This window comes from Cetorhinus maximus, chromosome 1 (assembly GCF_964194155.1).
Source record: "Cetorhinus maximus chromosome 1, sCetMax3.hap1.1, whole genome shotgun sequence".
Classification (NCBI taxonomy): domain Eukaryota; kingdom Metazoa; phylum Chordata; class Chondrichthyes; order Lamniformes; family Cetorhinidae; genus Cetorhinus; species Cetorhinus maximus.
The window spans coordinates 6,200,806-6,221,384 of record NC_135879.1 but is presented as its reverse complement, the minus strand read 5'-3'; the positions used below and the strand labels follow the sequence as shown (position 1 = coordinate 6,221,384).

Below are 20,579 nucleotides of genomic sequence, written 5' to 3'. Positions count from 1 at the left end.
AGAAATCATCCAATTGGGAAATGAAGAGTCGGTTCACTTTCTGATTGGCTGTGGCAAGGCAGGACACCGGGCATCCAGTGGTAGGAGTCTGGGAGCGGAGCAGTTGGAGGAAGGAGGTCATGAGTCCAACCTCCAGGAAGGTAGCAAACTAAGAGTTGGTAACCCAAGGAGGAAGCCAGGGAGTGTTGGGACGGGGTAGGTTTATTACCCCTTGTTGCTGAAGACTGTTGCTTTGGGGCAAAAAAGAATGATTTGCATTTATATAGTGCCTTTCACGACCAGTGGATGTCTCAAAATGCTTTACAGCTAATGAAGTACTTTAGAGGTATAGTCACTGTTGTAAGGTAGGAAATCAATTTGTGCATAGTAAAACCCCACAAATAGCAATGTGATAATGATGAGATAATCTGTTTTTGTGATGTTGATTGAGGGATAAATATTGGCTATGGCAACAGGGATAACACCCTGTTCTTCTTCAAAATAGAGCCATTGAATCTTTTACATCCTCCTGAGCAGGCAGACAGGGCCTCGGTTTAATGTCTCATGTGAAAGATGACACCCCTGACAATGCAGTGCTCCCTCAGTACTGCACTGGAGTGTCAACTTTGATTTTTGCCTTGATTTGGGACAGTGATACAATCAAACTGAAGATCCAGTGCATATGATGAGATGTTAAGTAACATATATCAATAGTCATATGAAATTTGCAAAGGAGTCATCAATGGCTAATAATGGAAGGCTGGAATTGAATAATAATCTATTAATATTTCTACCAGGTCCATTAATACTTCAATATTTACTTTGACTGATGGAAATGGTATGTGGGATTACATATTATCCCTGGCACTTGTGATGTCCTAAAGGGCCCCTTTGTTTCAGCTGATCAATACAAGTCCAACATTCTTCAGGTACCAGTCGATACTGTGATGAAGCTATTCATGTCAATATATTGAGTGTCTCTCAAGGTGGAAACTTGGGAGTTCCTTGCTATTAACCTGACTAAAGTTCTTAATCTTAATAACAGCATAGACCAAAGGAGAAAAGGTCACATAAATCCTAAAAAAAATGGTATCAAGAACATCCTTCCTCATGTTACATGGGGTCACCACAATGCTGGCTGATCACTGCTTCTTATTAATCATTATTTTTGGACTGGCACTAACCACCCCTATTTACCCAGCCTGGGGACCAGTATCACCGATACACACCAGCTTGCCTACACCAGGGCCAACAAGTTTTTTTTCCCCAGGGCCAACAAGTCCAGGAGTGAGACTTGGGCCTGTGGGTCTCCTGGGTCAGAAACAGGAGTACAACCTGCTGACTACTCCAGCTCCAGCAGCAAGTGTGTCGACATCCATTAATTGAAAGGAAGCCGTTTTGGGTTGCATGTGAAGAACAGGCAAGATGAGACATGGCCACCAGGGAGCGTCTGATGTGAGGCTAACAGTCTTGTTCTAGGGGAGCCTGGGGCCCAGAACTGGGCCTATCATTCTGTTATCCCTCTCTCTGGCCCATGGGCCCACTTAATGAGGCAGTACACCAACAGCACAGCCTTCCAAAATCTACCCCAATTAGAAACCAAGAAAAAGATAAATCTTGTGTTGTTCATTGTAATAAATATCCCATTTCTTTAAAACACATGAAATAAACACGTTGCCCGAGTTAGTTTCTTGCTCTCGCTACAAGAGAAAGGTAGGCCGCCATCTCCAAGTCTTAAATTGCTTTGAGTGTTTCACTTGAAAAGGGAAAAAAAATCCTGGAGCTGTTTATTTAAGGAGAATTAACCTGGGTGGCTTAATGACCTGGGTCTCTGGCAGTTGGTAATGTGACCCAGCCTCTCCAGTTCAGCACTTGTAGGTTCAATGGCTTTGATGGGATTTGAAGGTCACTTATCAATCGCAAGGCTCTTTGAGTATTGTTAGTGCATTAGCAGCCTGCTGGAACCTCCCTCTAAAAAAAATAGTGCAGAACTCTGAGTGACAAAAACCATGCAGATTCTGTTATGATTTCTGCATCCTGTGGTTGCTGTACTGCGAACATAGAGTTCCGAAACCCTCCATGATCATCCTGGAGTTTCCAGGAGTAAAAACTAATCTGTCAGTCACTTGGTACTTGGTAGTGTCGAACTTGAGTATTGCTGGAAAAAGAGACATGTTGCTAAAGCTTTTTTGTCTTGCACTCATCAAGACAAATGCAAGAATGCCAAATTTCAAACAATCACAACCATTTATACCACAGGAGAAATGGGTCTGATTGGATGGCAAGTCGACTCTGATTGGCTGAGGTATTGCCATGAAGAAAGCAATGAAGAACTACAGGCTCCCCAAGCTTCTGGGCAATTAAAAAAAACGCAAGGCTTGAACATATTACATTAGTTTGCAGAGAACGCGGGGTCCCTGCATACGAATGTTTGTCACTTCTAGTATGCATAAATGTGCCTTGTTTCGAGCTTGACTGAATAAAAATGAATCTCCAGGGTACTGCAGCGAGAAAATAACAGGGTATTTATTGGTTATAAAATATCAGACATGAGGGAAAAAGCTGGGTTTTTGATTGACAATGAGGAATCATCTGATTGGGTAATGAGGAATATTTGCTTTTTGTTTGGTTGGCAGGAGACAGGGCACTGTGAGGATAAGTATGTCAGATGACCAATAGTAGGAGTGTGGCAGAGGGGTGGTTGGAGACAAAAAGTCATGTGATGATACCTCCAGGGATACAGCCAACGAGAGTTGGCAACCCTCCTAAATATGGGCTTGACTGAGTTTTTAAGCTAAGGTGTCGTTTATGGTCAAAAAGGTATGCCACACACAAAGTCATCAATTATATGTCAACTTATATTTGAAAGCAAGGGTTCAGCTTCCATGCCTATGTCAAAGATATTTAGCTCTCCCTCTGCTCTTGCACCATGAATTAATTCCAGGATAGCTACTACAAAGTGTTGCAATGATATAGTGCCTCTCACAACCTCAGGACATCCCAAAGTGTGGCACAGCCAATGAAATACTTTTGACATGTTACTTTTGACACGTATTCTAACGTAGGAAACACAGCAGCTAATTTGTGCATAGAAAGATCCCAAAAACAGCAATGTGATTACGACCAGATAACCTGTTTCAGTGATGTTGCATGAGGAATACACAAGTCCTGGATGAATCCAGACCTCTGATGGCTCAAAGTTGGCAAACTTGGAACCATTTTGCTGAGCTTGTTTTTGGCACCTCTGTGCCTCTGGCTCCATCAACTTCTCTGGCTGCCCACTTTGGTTCAGTTTGGTGCCCCAACTTGTCATGCTCTTTGACCCTCAACCCAGCTACCAACCCCATTCCTGTTGCCGAGGCCATTTTCTTTTCAATCCCAAGCTAGAGACTTGATCACAAAACCTAGACTGACGTACCTGCTGAGGGAGTGCTGCACTGATGGAAATGCCAACTTTTGGATGAAAGTGTTAAACCATTTGCCTTCTTGGGTGGTTGAGAAAGGATCCCATGACCACTATTGCACTGAAAAGCAGGGGAGTTCTCCCTGGTGTCCTGCTCAATATTTATCCCTCATCCAACATAATTAAACCAGATTATCTGGTCATTAGAACACTGATGCGTGTGGGACCTTGCTGTGTGCAAATTGACTGCTGTGTTTCCCTATATTAGAACAGTAACAACATTTTGAAAGTACTTGATTGGCTATGAAGTGTTTTGGGATGTACTGAGCTCATGGAAGGCGCTATATGAACAGAAGTCTTTTTTTGCTATCTGCTTAAGATCCCCACCTCACCTTTTTGTTCTATTCTAGAAAGTCAGGTGGTGAAGGATAGAGCTGGAGCCAATCCTTGCACACTTTTATCAACATTTATTTACAGAGAACGAACATCGCAAGCATGCACCTCCTCACCCAACAACCACGCATTCGGCCTGTTCCTATTTATAGGGACATAAGTGAATCCCAGTTAATTCCCACCACTTGCATAAAATTAATTACAATTAATGTACAATTAGTGGTGTGTGTTAGAGGTAGTCCCCTCTACTGGATGGGCAAGAATAGCTGGTCCTTGACACTCACCCAGCTCTCACCTGTGGCTCCATGTAGCTGTTTGTGCATGGCAGTGGCCACACTCATGCCAAACCATGTGAGCGCAGCATGTGGGACCACGTGAGGGATAACACCTATTTCCAATCACTCTTCTTCAAGTACACAAAAAACAACTGCCTTGACGGATGTAGCAAAGAAAATGATTTTCCCTTAATGGCACTGTAAGTATCGCAGTTTAACGGTGAGGACAACTGTAAAGCCATCAGCACGGTTACAGGAGGTGCAGCAGATCATCCACCTCAGTCGACCACATCTCCGGCCGTCTTGACCTGTCAAACCGCCGGGAAAGATGGGCAAGACCGAGAGAGTGGGGCTGGTCAAGAACAATCCATCTCCATTGTAATCAACTCACACGCTGGTGTCTCTTGTGCACATGCCGTACCGACTCCTTCACACACCTCCTGTTATATTCCAAGATTCACTCCTTTGGTATTTACCCACACACAACTGTATATTGCAGATGAGACAACATAGAAGAAAAAATGGGAAATCTACTTAGCTTCATGGAATATATGAACTCCACTTGATAAGGATGATAGCTCCTGACCCCAGTGCTCAGATTGGCAGGGGGCTATGATACTGACATTGTTGTTTTAAGTTTTATCTTCTGGATAGAAAGCTGAGGAGCGAGAGGCAAGGGCAGCTGTCAGCTTTGCTATCAAGCCTTTATTTATTTTTTTTTTCATGGTATGTGGGTGTTGCTGGCAAGGCCAGCATTTGTTACCCATCCCTAACTGCCCTTCAGCTGAGTGGCTTGATGGCCATTTCAGAGAGCCATTAAGAGTCACCCACATCGCTGTGGATCTGGAGTCACATGTAGATTCAGTCGGGGTAAGGATGGCAGATTTCCTTTCTTACAGGACGCTAGAGAACCAGATAGGTTTTTACAACAATTGTTGATAGTTTCATGGCCACCCTGAGGCCGGGTTTCAATTCCCGATTTTATTAATTGAATATAAATTCCACCAGTTGCCGTAATAGGATTTGAACTCGTGTCCCCGGAGAATTAGCCTGGGTCTCTAGCTAGGATTACTTGTCCAGTGACATTACCAGTATGCCATCTCTCTAGGGGTACAAACAATCGCCTCATGGCTCTAAGCTTACCTCTTGTGAACAACAAGTATGCAACAATCATCAGCGCATACGCTCTAACAATGTCTGATCCTGAGGATGCAAGGTCCAATTCCATGAGGACTTGGACTGAGCTATTGCAAATACTCCTCAGGAGGACAAGCTCATTGTGATGGGAGATTTCAATGCCAGGGTAGGAGCTGACTATCAGCCTTGGGATGATGCCCTGGGGAATCAAGGTGTGAGGGAATGTGACAGCAATGGCATGCTTCTCTTGAGTCTTTGCACCCACTGGAATATGTCAATCACCAACATCATCCTTAGAAAGAAAAAGTTCAAAAACACTTGGATGCGCCATTGACATCAGGTTGACTTAATCATCACCCGCTAGAATAGCATAAAAGATGTGAGATCACCAAGGTTATGAGAGGAGTGGAGTCCTCTACAGACCACAAGGATGCTACACTCCAAGATGAAGTTTACTATCTCATCAAAAGGAAGGCCAATATGCGTTAGACCCTAAAAAAAGGTAGATGTTCAGCAAGTGGGATCCACAGAGTGCTGCGATCCACTCAGGCCCAGGCTTCAGGGACAGCTGCCTTCCGAAGAAAACCCAAGTGATGATGCTGAAGTGACATGGTCAACCTTCAAATCAAAAGTTCTGGAAACTGCCAATGACGTCTTGGGAGCACAGAAAATAAACCATCGAGACTGGTCCGATAAAAACAATGATCAAATTAATGATCCAGTATCTGCAGTATTTTGCTTTTGCATTGTTTTGATCAAATGAAGGATCTGCTGCAGGAGAAAGCTGTAGCATATGGAGCATAACTAGGCAACAAAGTTACATCCGCTGCTTAGAAATCACTCCTGGGGGGGGTAAAAGAAACGGCGGAGGATGCAAGATGCCAAACAAGCCAGATAGCTTTAATGGGATGAGGAATTTCTATAAAGCCCTGAGGACTGTGTATTGTCCTTCCTCATGCGGCAACTCACCTATTCTCAGCACCAATGGGGAATCTCTCCTGACTGATAGGACAGTTATCAAAGAACGCTGGGCTGAGCACTTCAGGGGTGTCCTTACACGCCCATCCACAATAAATAAGATAGCTATAGACAAGCCTCCAGACTGGCCCAAGTGTGAAAACCTGGGCAGCAAACCCTCTGTTGTGGAGGTTAACAAATTGCCACCATATCCTTACCCTCAAGGAAAGCTCCAGGCTCAGATGGGATTTCAGGAGAAATGTACAAATCTGGGGGACCCCAGCTAACCATCAAACTCACACAATTATATCGCAGAATGTGGGATCAACAAAAGTTCAAGGATGCTGCCATTATTAATTTGTACAAAGGAAAAATCTGTGGGTGACTGCCACAGAGGAATCTCGCTACTTGCGATTGTAAAAGGTTCCGCTCAACAGAGTGGTAAGCCACCTAGAGAACGTGTACTGCCAGAAAGTTAAAAGTGGGTTCTGGAAAGGCAGAGACACTTGTGACATGATCTCTCCACCCTTTGGCAAATGCGAGAGAAATGCCACGAACAACATATGCCTTTGTTGACATGATGAAGGCCGTTGACACAGTAAATAGAGAGAGGACTTGTGGAAAGCCTTAGCCAAACCTGCATGTCCCGATAGAGCTATAAACCTGATACATGATGGAATGCCAGCCAGAGTTGCTGACCGTGCTGAATACACTGATCTCTGATAATAAGCAGCGTGAAGCATGGGTACGTCATGGCCACTGTGCTCCACAGTATATTCTTTGCTACCATGCTTTCTGGGGCATCTGATAGAATATATATCCAATTCAGAACAAGATGGCAATCTCTTCAACCTGAGTTGACCGAGATCCTCAACTAAGGTATCAGAGATGATGATATGGGAGCTGCTGTTGTTGATGACTCTGCCCTCATGTCACTGTGGGCAGGACCTTCAAAGGACCATGGACTGTTTTTCAGAAGCAGTTGACGACCATAAGTTAACCATCAGCTTAAGGAAGACAGAGATACTCCACCAACCAACAAATTCTGACCATATCTCACCTACTGTAACTCAATGACACAGCCTTGAAGGCTGTAGATAATTTCACCTATCTTGTAAGTACAATCTCCAGCAGAAACGTCTGCATTGAGGCGGGGTGATTGAATATTTTTAAGGCAGAGATAGATAGATTCTTGTTAGGCAAGGCAATCAAAGGCTATCGAGGTTAGATGGGAACGTGGAAATCAAAACACAGAAAGATCAGCCATGATATTATTGAATGGCGGAACAGGCTCGAGGGGCTGAATGGTCTACTCCTGTTCCTATTTCTTATGTTCTTATTGACAGCGAGATGGCAAATTGAATTGCCAGAACAAGCGCAGCATTGCCTGTTTACACAAGAGACTAGAGGAAATGAGGTATCAAATTTATAACAAAGCTTCCTGTGGTAATACCTACCCTCCTCTATGCCTGTGAGACATGGGCTAACTATTCCAGACATATTAAGCAGTTGGACAGGTTCCACATGAGATGCACTCAGAAGATCATGGGCATCAAATGGGAGGACAAAGTGCCCAACACTGAGGTACTTCAAAGAGCAGGAATGTCTGGAGTTGAAGCACTCATCATCAGAGCCCAGTTTTGAAGGATTGGGCATGTAGTACATATGAGTGAAAATAAAATCCCTAAGGTCATGTATTCACAACTTAAACTTGGACAACACCTGTGAGGTAGACCAAGATTAAAGTTCAAGGACTCCTTGAAGGCAAATCTCAGGAAATATAGCATGTCCACCACAGACTGGGAGAAAAACGCACAAGAAAGAATTACCTGGGGTTGGGGGGGGCGGGGCGATCTCAAGAGGTGGTGCTGTATCCTTCGTAAAGCAAAGATTACAGGCAGCTATGGACAAAAGGCAAGTTAGAAAGACCAGGCAGTCTCAACAAAAATCTGACAATTCATCCTTGCCTGCACTGCGGAAGGTCATGGAGGTCTGCAATCAGGCTCCACAACCATGTTAGAACGCACAACAGATGGCTCTATGCAAGAAATGACCATCTTCAATAATGAAAGGAAACCGAAGGCAATGATGATGAATATATAATGAACCCTTATAGCCTCATGGTTAGAATCCTCCAGTGATCTCCTTGATGCCTCCATGCTCCACAAGCCCCAGATAATCCTGAAATTGAGGCCGAATCCTCTCTCACACAAAGTTCTACACACCAATTACTCATCCTTGCTTTGTTCTGCTCACTCCCTGTGACTGTCATACTCCCGAGGCATCATAACTAATGATACATTATATAGTAACGTAACAACTGCGTTTACATAGCACCTTTAACATAACAATATGTCCCAAAGCACTTCACAGGGATGTTTTCAAACAAAATTTGACACTGAGCCACATAAAGAGATATTAGGACAGGTGACCAAAAGCTTGGTTAAAGAGATAGGTTTTAAAGAGTGATGTAGAAGAGGGGAGCGAGTTGGAAAGATGTAGCATGGAAGGCCAGGGGTTGGGGCCCAGGCAGCTGATGGCATGGCCACCAATATTGGAGCAATAAAAATAGGGGATGCTCAAGAGGTCACAATTGGAGGAGAGAAGTGATATGATTCTGAAGGCTAATAGTAATAACAGCATCTTTCAAAAAACTGAAATAGCCTTTTTTATATAATAGATAGGATCAGATTTATATGCTTTTGAGTTCTTCCAGAGTGTAAATTCAAATGTTTTGACATACAACTTGAAAGTAGTGTGATCAAACATTTGGAAACAGCAGATGTGGTCTCATATTGGATGTTGAAGCGTCTGATCCAAACAGATTGTTCATTATTTCTTTAAAAGAGAGAAACAGATTAACTGCGATAGTTCAACTCTTTTACTTTCACATGTCTTCATCTGAATATAGCTACTCTTTGATGAAATATTATAACAATTAGCTGGCAAGCTGTAATATTTTACTGGAGGGTTGGGGAGGCAGCAGGAGAGGAGGGAGGGTGAAATGGAGATCTGAAGGAATCACAGTGAAACAGAGTAACATCAGTGAAAGTTAAAAATCTGGTACTGGTTGCTTACCCGAGTAAACTATTAATGAGATCTGACAGGCTGTTGGGCTTGATGCTGAGACTCGTGCAATGGAATTTATAGATATAATAACAGGATTGGATCATTTGATCCGAGTTCAAGGATTGAACAGGCTGGGATCTCCCATTTAACAAAGAGACGACTGAGTGGAGAGCTGGTAAGAGGGCTTTACAATTATGAAAGGGTTTGATTTGATAGGGTGAAAGTAGAGAAAGTTTCCATATTTCCTACACAGAGTCAGCCAGGCAGGGAGCGCCGTTCTAACCTTGCGCTGGGGCACCAATAGGAGGTCACTGATGCCAGCTGTGGCTCAGTGGGTGCCTCTGAGTCAGAGGGTCGTGGGTTCAAGTCCCACTCCAGGACCTGAGTGCAAAATCTAGGCCGACACTCCCGGCGCAGTACCGAGGGAGTGTTGCACTGTCGGAGGTGCCGTCTTTCAGATGAGACATTAAAATGAGGCCCCGTCTGCCCTCTCTGATGGATGAAAAAGATCCCATGGCATTACTTCAAAGAAAAGCACGGAGTTCTCTTTGGTGTCCTAGGCCAATATTTAACATCACAAAAAGAGATAATCTGGTCACTATTACATTGCTGTTTGTAGGATCCTGCTATGTACAAATTGTTTTGTGGCGTTACTTATGCCTCGACACTTAATTGTCTGTAAAGTGCCTTGTGGCGACTTGAGGCTGTGAAAGTGATATACAAATGCAAGTTCTTTCTTCTACAGAGTACAAGCACCAATTTGTGAGACAATGGCTGATGGGAATACATTAATAAAGACCCACCAGAGGCGTCATCCACATGTTCTGCAGTGGTGTGCTCCTTCTGATGAACCCACTCACTGTTGCACTTGAAGTAGATCTGAGTGGCAGGGGTAGCCTTGCAGTACAGGTTCACTGGCTTATTCTTCACAATATACGCATCCCTGGGCTCAATCAGGAAATGGGGAAGGGGCTCCGGAGGATCAGACGGGAAGAATTCGGGAAGTTCCCCAAAGATGTCATCTTCTGCGGGGAACAAAGAAAGAGGTAAAGGGTAAGAAATACGTTCATGATGTAGCATATTCTAAAGCACACTCTACCTAGCATTGCACCACAATGTAACCCTAGTCAAGTAAAAAGTGGAATCCACCTGCAATCATTTTATTCTCATTGAATATTAATAATTCTTGGAATCATATGCTAATACTGCAAGGAAGGAGGCCATTCAGCTCATAATGTTTGTACCAGCTCTTTGATAGAGTAATTCTATTAGTTCCATTACCCTGTCCTATTTCCACAGCCCTGCAGGTTTTTTCCTTCAAGTTTCTCCATCAAATTCCATTTCCACCATTTTTTCAGGCAGTGTATTCCAGATTCTAACAACTGGCTGCATAAAAAAAAAACTCCCTATTTAGCCTCTGGTTCTTTTGCCAGTTATCTTAAATCTGTATCCTTTGGTTGCCTACCCTCTTGCAGTGGAATGAGTTTCTCCCTATCTACTCTAACAACACCCCTCATGATTTTGAGTGCTTCTATTAAATCTCCCCTGGACCTTCTCTGCTCTGATGTCTGTAGACATACGGTTTGAGAGGAACTATTCCATTTATTGCATAAGCAATGATCTGCTGCCTTGTATCAAAATGCTACTGGAAGAAAAATATCAGGCACAGCAGAAGCTCATGAGGCACTGCTATTAGTTCACAATATTTACGTCGCTTATAAATTCGACTAGTACAAACAAGTGGTAAATCAGAATTCCCAGGTAGGATTCAGATGTTTCTTAATCCCAGCATTAATCCTTCCTTGGTTCACTCATTGCAAATCCGGCTTTAGGCTAAACATGAGATCATGCAATATTTTTCAAAACCATCTTATACTCGTAAGCTGTGTTTACCTTTAGATTTGCACATAAACTGGACCACAATATTAACCATGTTTAGGTGAAAATGTCGAGCTTTAATACAACCATGGAAACAAGCTACACAATTAGCCATAAAAATTGGCCACACCCACATGGGTGATAACATATAATGGTGCTACCTAAAGGAATACAGCTCCTTAAAACGTCAAATCCACTCAGCAACTTAAACTGCTATCACTATATGGAAAATGCCTTTCATGCAACAATAAATATGTCCCAAAACATTTGAGGGTGATAGGGAGAGGAGGGGGATGGGGGGGTTGAAGGATAGCTCATGGTTTTAATATGGAGAGGTGGGATCACTCTTGCACCTCTCAGTTCCTCCGTTAGTAAGTTGAGGGGGGAGGTTAGTGGGGCCCTCGGGATCTTCTGTCCATCGAGTTCAATGGATGAAAGACCCCCTACAGCTTGACAAAGACTCAAGTACTGACACTTGACAAACAGTCCACGAGCCCAGAGATATCGGAAAGAGTCAGAGGCACTTGACAGTCTACACTGGCCGTTTCTGAAAATAGGCGTTGAAATCCCATTGGAATATTATGGGTTTCTTGGTTTCTTGGCACAGGCTCCATTTTATCAGCCATGCCTTTCCAGTGGCACCAGCCTGCTCCAGCACGCCCAGTGTTGACGTAGCTTTGGCCTATGGTTGTGAGATTTATTGTTTTGAAGGATCAAATGTAAGGCATATCTATTCGATTATTAACCTTTTGGTTCCCTTGTCCATTTTGGTTGACACTTCAAACTAACACACAGAAAGTCCAGCCCTCGGTCAGAGTGTGATAGATGATCGCGAGAGGACCAGATGGGGGTGAGGTGGGGGCATCAGACTGGAGGTAGCAAACGTAAAGGTCAACCATTGCCTCTCCACTGTCTAACCCCTGTTGTTGCTGTTGGCAGCACTTTTTATCATGAATCTACCATGAGCTTGAAGTGAAGACTACCCATGAGGTTGAGAACCAGAGCTCTTCATTATTTAAATCAAGACAAGAGGACCTATAACATTTTGCGATTATGAATGGATAATGCGATGTCTCTGCTCCCCATTGGACATCAGCAGAAATGCACTGACCCAGAAGGAGCCAGGCTCAAGTCCCAATGTGCGCTGATTCACAGTGCTCAGCGGGCTATTTTCGACTGCCTCGCACACAAAGAACAATTCCACCAGATCATTCGCAAGGTGCCCGACCCCTGAAGCGGGCAGGGAAATAGTGGCTGCCTTGTGGGCACTCAAACCCTGCCTGATGTGATTTTCAGGCAGGTCTATAAATGGCCACTTAGCACTCCTGCCAGAAACAGGCGAGAAGCTGCTTCCATATACAAATTGGTGTTCTACGTCAGTTGTAGGACCTTATTTGCAGTTTTCAGGTACAACTGAGGACAAAGTATGTCACGCGAACAGGATAGGGACAGAAGGAGGTCAGTTAGTCTTTCAAGACCATTCAATTCTGCCCTTCAATTAGATCATGGTTCAACAGTGCTTAGCTCCATTTACCAACCTTGGGTCTGTAACTCTTAATTATCTTACCCAACAAACATCCCCGAACCTCACTTTTAAAATTTTCAATTGACCCCCAGCCTCAACTATTTTTGAGCGGGAGAGATTTCCACTCCCCTTTGTGTTAAGAAATACCTCCTGACATCACCCCTGAATGGCCTGTGACATTATGCCCTCTTGTTCTGGATCCCTCTGCTAGACGAAATGGTTTCTCATTATCTACCAGATCAACTCCAACGCTCTTATGTGACCTAAACATTCAAATAGTTATAGAGGGTGTTTTTATTTTAACGCAGCCCCTCTCTGTCTCACTCTCTGTTTCAAGACTTCCTGGATTTTGCCTCTTTGCGTTCTCTTCGTTTAGACATTGTTCATTTGGGAGAAGTGCCTCGGGCTCCTTATCGTTGATCACTCGAATTGCATTTATTTTGTCGTTTCCGGTTTTTCTTATACATTTCTATATCTATTTGGGGGAGGGTGGGGGAGGGTGGGGCAGGAGGGGAAGGGCAATTGTCTCAACTACTATGTGGATTATTTATTCAGGTTCTTTGGGCTGGAATTTCAAATGGCAGCCGGGTTGGGATCTGGTGTGGGTGTGATTTGAAAATCCCAGTTCCGGAAGTCATCTCTGGATCCTGATGTCTCTGGGGAGATTTCAAATTTTGAAAGGGTTGGCTGGGGGTGGGGAGGGAACGGAGAATTAACACTAATTAACGGCCCATTGAGCTCCTTAGGAACCTGTTGAGGGGCTGGGAATGCAAGTTTTAAAGCTGATTTCAGCAAATCCAAATAAGTCTGGCATACGTTAGTGCACATACAGCTGTCAGGTTCATCTCAGGCCAAAGGAAAGTTTTTAATTTGATGGTAGAATTTATCAGGCCCTGAGGCAATCTATGCAGGAATGTGCACAACACCATGGTTTGGTCCAGTCACCCTCTTGGGCAATCATTTATCCTCCGTGTCCATCTGAGCAGCGGCCTGCTCTCTTCAGCAAGGCAGTGGCAGGCCCCAACATGGCCGCCACCTACCCTTCCTGCATATCCAGGCAGGCAGCTCCCAACTCCTGGAGGCACTTGTCGCCATGAATTGAGTGACTAGTTTATCTCCTGCCCGATTAAGGTATTTACATTTAAAAATAGCACCACAAGAGCGGCACAGTTGAGGTGGGGTGTTTGGGGCCCAGAATTCATCCAGCTGTTGGGTTCCTGACCCCACTTTGAAAATCCGCCCCTTTATTGCTCTCTGTTTTCATGTTTTGTCTTTAGAGCATTAGGGCTGGCCGCTCACTCCTTGCTGTTGATTTGAACTTCATTTGGAGGCTTAATGTTGCTGGAATAGTTAAAATTGTTCTGTTTTTTCTTTCATATTTTATTGCTAACTGGTCAGTAGCAGATTAAAAAATAAGGGCGGAGAAATAAAAGACAGGAAACAAGATAATTTCAGCTATTACCAAAGTGACATAGTTGCTAGGTAACAGAACATGCTGAGGCTCAGGCAATCAGTGTTATGCACTGAGCAATCTGATAGCCTCGAACTCTTGAGTTGCCCGATTTACAGGCGCACTGAGGGCTATTGGATTGCTCCAGATTGAGAGCTTGAGGCTGTTGAACCAATCAGGCGCCTCCTCGCTAAGCTGGCAATCAATACAGCGTTCCCAGAGAGATCACCCGGGCTCCGGAGAAAGATGAACCAGGCTCTGATCGGAAATGGGGCAATGCAAAACCCATCCCCCCCCACCCCCCCACCCCCCGCCCCCCCCACCGCCACCACTGTCCCTCGAATGCCCTCTCTCTGGTGAGGTGGCAACTGTTGTCAGATACTTCTTATCAACGCAATGAGATATACAGCTTTAAAGTAATTGGTAAAAGAAGCAAAAGCAATATGTGGATAAACTTTTTCACGTAGTTTGTGGTTAAGATCTGGAATGCGCTGCCTGAGAGTGTGGTGTTGGCAAGTTCAACTGAAGAATTCAAAAGGGAATTAGACTGTTATCCAAAAAGGAAGAATGTGCAAGGTTACAGGGAGAAGGTGGGAGAATGGCACTAAGTGACTTGTTCATTTGGAGAGCTGGTGCCGACACAATGGGCTGAATGGCCTCCTTCTGAACTATAACAATTCTATGATTCTGTGGTATAGACATTACAGATCATTTCCAGGTCACTGCAGGATGAAGATCTCATTGTTTTGTTCCAACAATGTGTCTTAACCCCAATCCCTGTTCTAGCTGTGTGCCGTTTTCCACTTCATACATATCAGGGCTCCCAACTCCAATTGGACGTATTACTGGAGGTTTCATCACATGACTTCCAGCCTCCCAGTGTCCCACCCAATCACATGACCTTTATTCCCACTCCCCATCATTCCCAAACTAATAAACAAAGAAAATTGGGGGGAAAAAAAACTGTTCCTTTTTTTAGATGCCCCTATGAATTCTCTCCTGAGTTGCTCACTGTGGAGTCCAGGGAATTTACCTTGAGTTCTGGCATAGACTCGATGAGCTGAATGGCCTCCTTTTGTGCCATAAATGACTCTGTGGCTCCAGGACCAGCCTGGGTGGTTGGAAACCCTGCTTGTTGCAGATATCCTTATTGGCTACCTGAGTGAAACTGGCCCCAAGGAGTCATGTTGCGCAGTTCTAGTAATCTAACATGTTGAAGCCTTCCCTCGAGATTACTTTGCTCGCTGTGATAACAGACCCATTGTAATTTCATCCCAAGGAAGTTTTACTCCATTGATCCCTCATTCCCTAGAAACCAAGTTCAGAATAGCCAACATCCAATGGTGTGAATCCCTTCTCTTTCATCCCGCTGCCTCTAGATGTTCTTTCAGAGACATAAGCTTCAGTGTTTAATTTTTTAACTGCCAGACTGAAGCATTAATTTCTGCTTCTACTACCAGTGACTAGCACCTTGGGACAGATTTCACAACAATTCACAAGCGACTAATGAATGAAGCCCAGAATGCCTGTAATAATCTAGCATTTCTACAGTATAATAATGGAATGATGAATATAAATGTACATCTTATGCAATTAGATCTTGCTTGTTTAACAGTGAAGAAGGGTTCTGATGCACTGTCAGTTATACAATAATAATGAAATCAATTGACTTAATTCAGCAACAACAGTTTATATTTATGTAGCGCATTTAATGTAATGAAACATCCCAAGGTGTTTTACAGAAGCATTATAAAACAAAATATGAAGCCAAGTCATATAAGGAGATATTAGTCAGATGACCAAAGGTGGGTCAAAGAGGTAGGTTTTAAGAAGTGTCTTAAAGAGGGAAAGTGAGGTAGAGAAGCAGAGAGGTGTAGGGAGGGAATTCCAGAGTTTGGGCCTAGGCAGTCAAAGGCACAGCTATCAATGGTGGAGCGATTATAATTGGGAACGTACAAGAGGTCAGATTTTGAGGAGTGCAGATATGTCGGAGGGTTTTGGAGTTTGAGGAGATTACAGAGATAAGGTTAGGCAAGGATATGGAGGGATTTGAAAACAAGGATAGGAATCTCGAAATCAAGGCTTTGCTTGACTGGGAGCCAATGCAGGTCAGCATGTACAGCGGTGATAGGGGAACGGAACTTGCAGTAAGTTAAGCCACGGGCAGCAGAGTTTTGAATGATCTCAAGTTTATGGAAGGTAGAATGTGGGACACCAGCCAGAAGTGCATTAGAACAATTGAACAAAATGCCTCTGGCCTATAACCACTGCGATGTGTCCTCTGTTTATCCACTCCCAGACCCAGACTTTATCATGTGCCAAAGCTCAGTGAACTGGGTGAACCCACGGCAACTTGAAGCCCACTCTGGTGAAGAAATAAAGAGGGAGAGAGAAATATAGGGCTGAATAATACAGGGGTGGAGGGGCGTGTGGGGGAGCTGACACGCTCCACACTGGCCCACGCGGCCTAAACAAGGGCCAAATGTGACTTCTGCCCCTCCTGGCGGTTGGGGGAGGGGCGAAGTGCCGCCCTCTGGAGCTGCCAGCCAATCAGGTTAGCTGGCAGCTCCATCAGTCCCTGGCACTGCCAACAGCACATCAGCGGCTGCTGCTGGGACTGCAGGAGAAGAAGGAAGAAGGTCCATGGATCTCCGCAGCAGGTAAGTCTGGGTCTTGGGCAGGGAGGGATTGGGTAAGCCAGGCTGGGGGTTGGGGGGTGTGGGGTGGGAGAGAGTGTTCCAGGCAAGTAGGGAGAAAGGGGAGCTTTCGATCTTAGGTGGGGCTGACCCCTCCCCACTCCCCAATCAGCAAAGGGCAGGCCCTGAAGATTGAACACCCCTTTTGAAGAACTTTGTTAAAAATCTGGCTGCCCGCACCAGCCCAACTGCCCATGCCAAACGTTTTATGGCGTGGGCAGCATATTGTGAGGGTCAATTGGCTTGATAACAAACTATATCGACCCTTGATTACCTATTTAAATACGGTGGGTGGCTGCCGATTTTGGCACCCGCCCACATCCTGTATTATGGGGGTGAGCTCGGGGATGGGCAGGAAGGTGGCGGGGTGGGCGCCCGCACCCACCCTATTCTACATGCCCCCCTGCCCAAAACATGCCTGGTGGGGGCATAGAGCAGGAGAGAGAGGCAGAAAGATAAAGAAAGAGAGTGGTAGGCAGAGATGGAAGAGAGAGAGAGTCACAAATACAAGGTGAAACAGATAGAGCCAGACAGAGAAAGAAAAGAGAGACACAGGCAGACAGTCACAAAGAGATACAGAAAGGGAGGGTAACAAAGACGGACATAGACTGAGACAGACAAGTGGGACAGACAGATATATAGAGAGGAGAGAGACAGAGTAAAAGAGAACATGAGACTGAGAGAGAAAAGGTACTTAGATACAGAAAAAACATTGTGCAAAATGCACTGTCTGGTGTGATGCTGAGAAATATATTCAGGATTTGGCTGATAAGTGGCAAGGAACATTCGTACCACACAAGTGCCAGGCAATGGCCATCTGCAACAAGTGAGAATCTAACCATCCCTTCTGGACAGTCAATGGCATTACCTTAGCCGAATCCCCCACTATCAGCATCTTGGTGGTTACCATTGACCAGAAGCTGAACCGACCCAGCCATATAAATACTGTGGCTACAAGAGCAGGTCAGAGACTGGGAATTCTGCAGAGAATAACTCACCTTCCGACTCCCCCAAGCCTGTCCACCATCTACACGGCACAAGTTAGGAGTGTGATGGAATACTCTCCACTTGCCTGGGTGAGTGCAGCTCCAACAACACTCAAGAAGCTCGACACCAGGACAAAGCAGCCCATTTGACTGGCACCCCATCCGCCACCTTAAACATTCACGCCCTCTACTACCGTTGCAACAGTGTGTACCATCTGCAAGGTGCACTGCAGCAGCTCACTAAGGCTCCTTTGACAGTGCCTTCCAAACCCATGACCCCTACCATCATGAAAGACAAGGGCAGCAGACACGTGGGAACACCACCACCTTCAAGCCGCACACCATCCTGACTTGGAACTACATCACCATTTCTGCCAGTGGAACTCCTGCCCTAACAGCACTACACCATGCGGACTGCAGCGGTTCACAAAGGCAGCTCACTACCACCTTCTCAAGGACAATTAGGGATGGGCAATAAATGCTGGCCCAGCCAGTGATGCCCACATCCCATGAACAAATAAATTTATTAAAATTTCAAGAATGTTCCAGGTGCTAAAACATGCCCAGCCATAAGATGCAGCCCAATATTTCAACACAGGGAGGAGCAGAGGTGCTGGAGGTACCAACTGTCCATGAAGTCACTGGTTGGTTGCCAGAGATGCAATGTTGTGATAATTCTATGTGAAACAGTATTAGGCACAGCATCTGGCTGCTCACTTGGCATTGTAACTATTTTATGTAAGATAAAGGGTCACTGAGTACCCCAGTATTTTGATCTTATTTTGAAGAGGTATTCGGAACACGGGGCCAAGACCAGTCCCTCGTTCCTGTTCCACCATTCGTTTAGACCATGGCTGATCTGTATCTTAACTCCACTGACTTGCTTTTGCTCTATAGCACTTCATACCCTTGCTTTAGCAAAAATCTATCAATCTCAATCTGGGAAATATCAATAGTTCCAGCACCCAGCACCTTTGGAAGGAGAGTAGCCCGGGTTCCTAATAAGCTTTGCACGAAAGATGCAACCTGTCTTTACTCCTGAATAGTGTAGCTCCAATATTGAGGCTACGGCTCTGAATTCCCCCCGACTGGACGAAACAGTTTCTCAATACCCTCTCCGTCTCCAATCCCATTAAACACCTCGATTAGGTCACCTCTCAGTCTTCGAAATACAAGGGAAAGATGCCAGGTTCATGCAGCTGCTCCTCATAATTTAACTCTTTATGTTCTGGTGTTATTCCGGCAAACCCGTGCTGCATCCGCTCCCTCTGAGGCCAACATGCCCTTCTTGGATTGCGCTGCCCGAAGCTGAACGCCATGCTCCTGGTGAGGTCCGGCCAAAGCTCTTGAGTTAGCGTGGCATCAGGTGAGCCCGGTCCCACAGGGGGCAACAGTCCCCCAACAAGTTGGTCCAGGAGAAAAATGGGGGAACGACAACTGCCTTAACTGTTCTCAACTGAAGTCTGAAATTCATTGTTTTTATCCAAATTCACATATCTCAAGTTAATAACTACTTCCACATTTAATACCTCGAAAACTGACAGTTCATCCACCAATTGAATTATGTAGTCTACAGAGGACTCATTTGCAAACAATATTTCCTCACCGCGTTTAAGGATGTCAATCAATCATGGTGGAGCATAAATAGAGAGCCTTAATCTGTCGAGGTGGGTTTCATCTTGAGATCGAGCTATGTGGGTGGGGACAAGGCTTGTTTGCAATCACCAGTGAAAAACAGTCAAATTAAATTCTGATAGTTCATAAATCATTCAGAATGCCATTGACAATACAAATATACAGAGTTAACAATTTTAGCTCTCCTGTGCTGTCGAATGTCTGAATGCAAATTTTAATCCCCACATGCCAGAATTACTTACATCAGCAAAAAGAATGTCTCTAAACAATAACTGATAACCACTCTGCTTTCCAATATACAGTGTGCCCTTTCAAACTGAACATGATGGGACATATGATTCTGGCTTGGATGCCTAATTCGCCCCACATTATTCCACCAGCTACTTTAATGGATTATTTTAAAATAATTGCCAAAAGGACCAGAAAAGGGGGAGATCAAGGGAATTTTCTTTTTACATACTGAGTTGTTGTAATCTGGAATGCGCAGGCTGAAAGGACGGTGAGAGTAGGACAAGGGCAGCAGATAGATGGGAACACCACCACCTGCAAGTTCCCCTCCAAGCCACTCACCATCCTGACTTGGAAATATATCGCTGTTCCTTCACTGTCACTGAGTCAAAATCTTGGAACGCCCTCCCTAATAGCACTGTGGGTGTACCTACACCACAGGAACTTCAGCGGTTCAAAAAGGCAGCTCACCACCACCTTCTCAAGGGGTAATTAGGAATGGGCAATAAATGCTGACCCAGCCAGCGACACCCACATCCTGTGAATGAATTAAAAAAAAGGCACTGTGGATGTACCTACACCACAGGGATTGCAGCGGTTCAAGAAGGCAGCTCACCACCACCTTCTCAAGGGCAAATGAGATGGGCCCACATCTCGCGAACGAATAAAAGAGGAACTTAAAGGAGGAACTGAAAAGGAAGAATTTTCAGGTCCATGTGGAAAGTGAAGGAGAGTGGAATTAATTGGGTGGCTCTTTCAAAGAGGTAGCACAGGCATGATGGGTCGAATAGCCTCCTTCTGTGTTGTGTCATTCTAGGATTTAAGGTTGAATGGTTTCGGTATTTGACAGCTTGCCTTTGCATCATGTTATTGACGGCATAAAACAACAACTCACCTTTATCATTTTGAATGGGTGCGTGCTCCCCCAGTGAAACAGCCCAGAGAGGTTGAGCTGCTTGCTCAGAGTT

General features: G+C 44.8%; 1 protein-coding gene across 1 annotated transcript in view; it reads right to left on the bottom strand.

Moving 5' to 3' along the window:
- Positions 1-20,579, bottom strand: part of LOC144698978 (netrin receptor UNC5C-like) — a 328,929-nt gene that overhangs the window by 92,399 nt on the left and 215,951 nt on the right. The window contains exon 2 of the mRNA XM_078570534.1: positions 10,017-10,238. Within this exon, the coding sequence (XP_078426660.1) occupies positions 10,017-10,238 (222 nt within the window). The remainder of the gene's footprint in view (positions 1-10,016; positions 10,239-20,579) is intronic.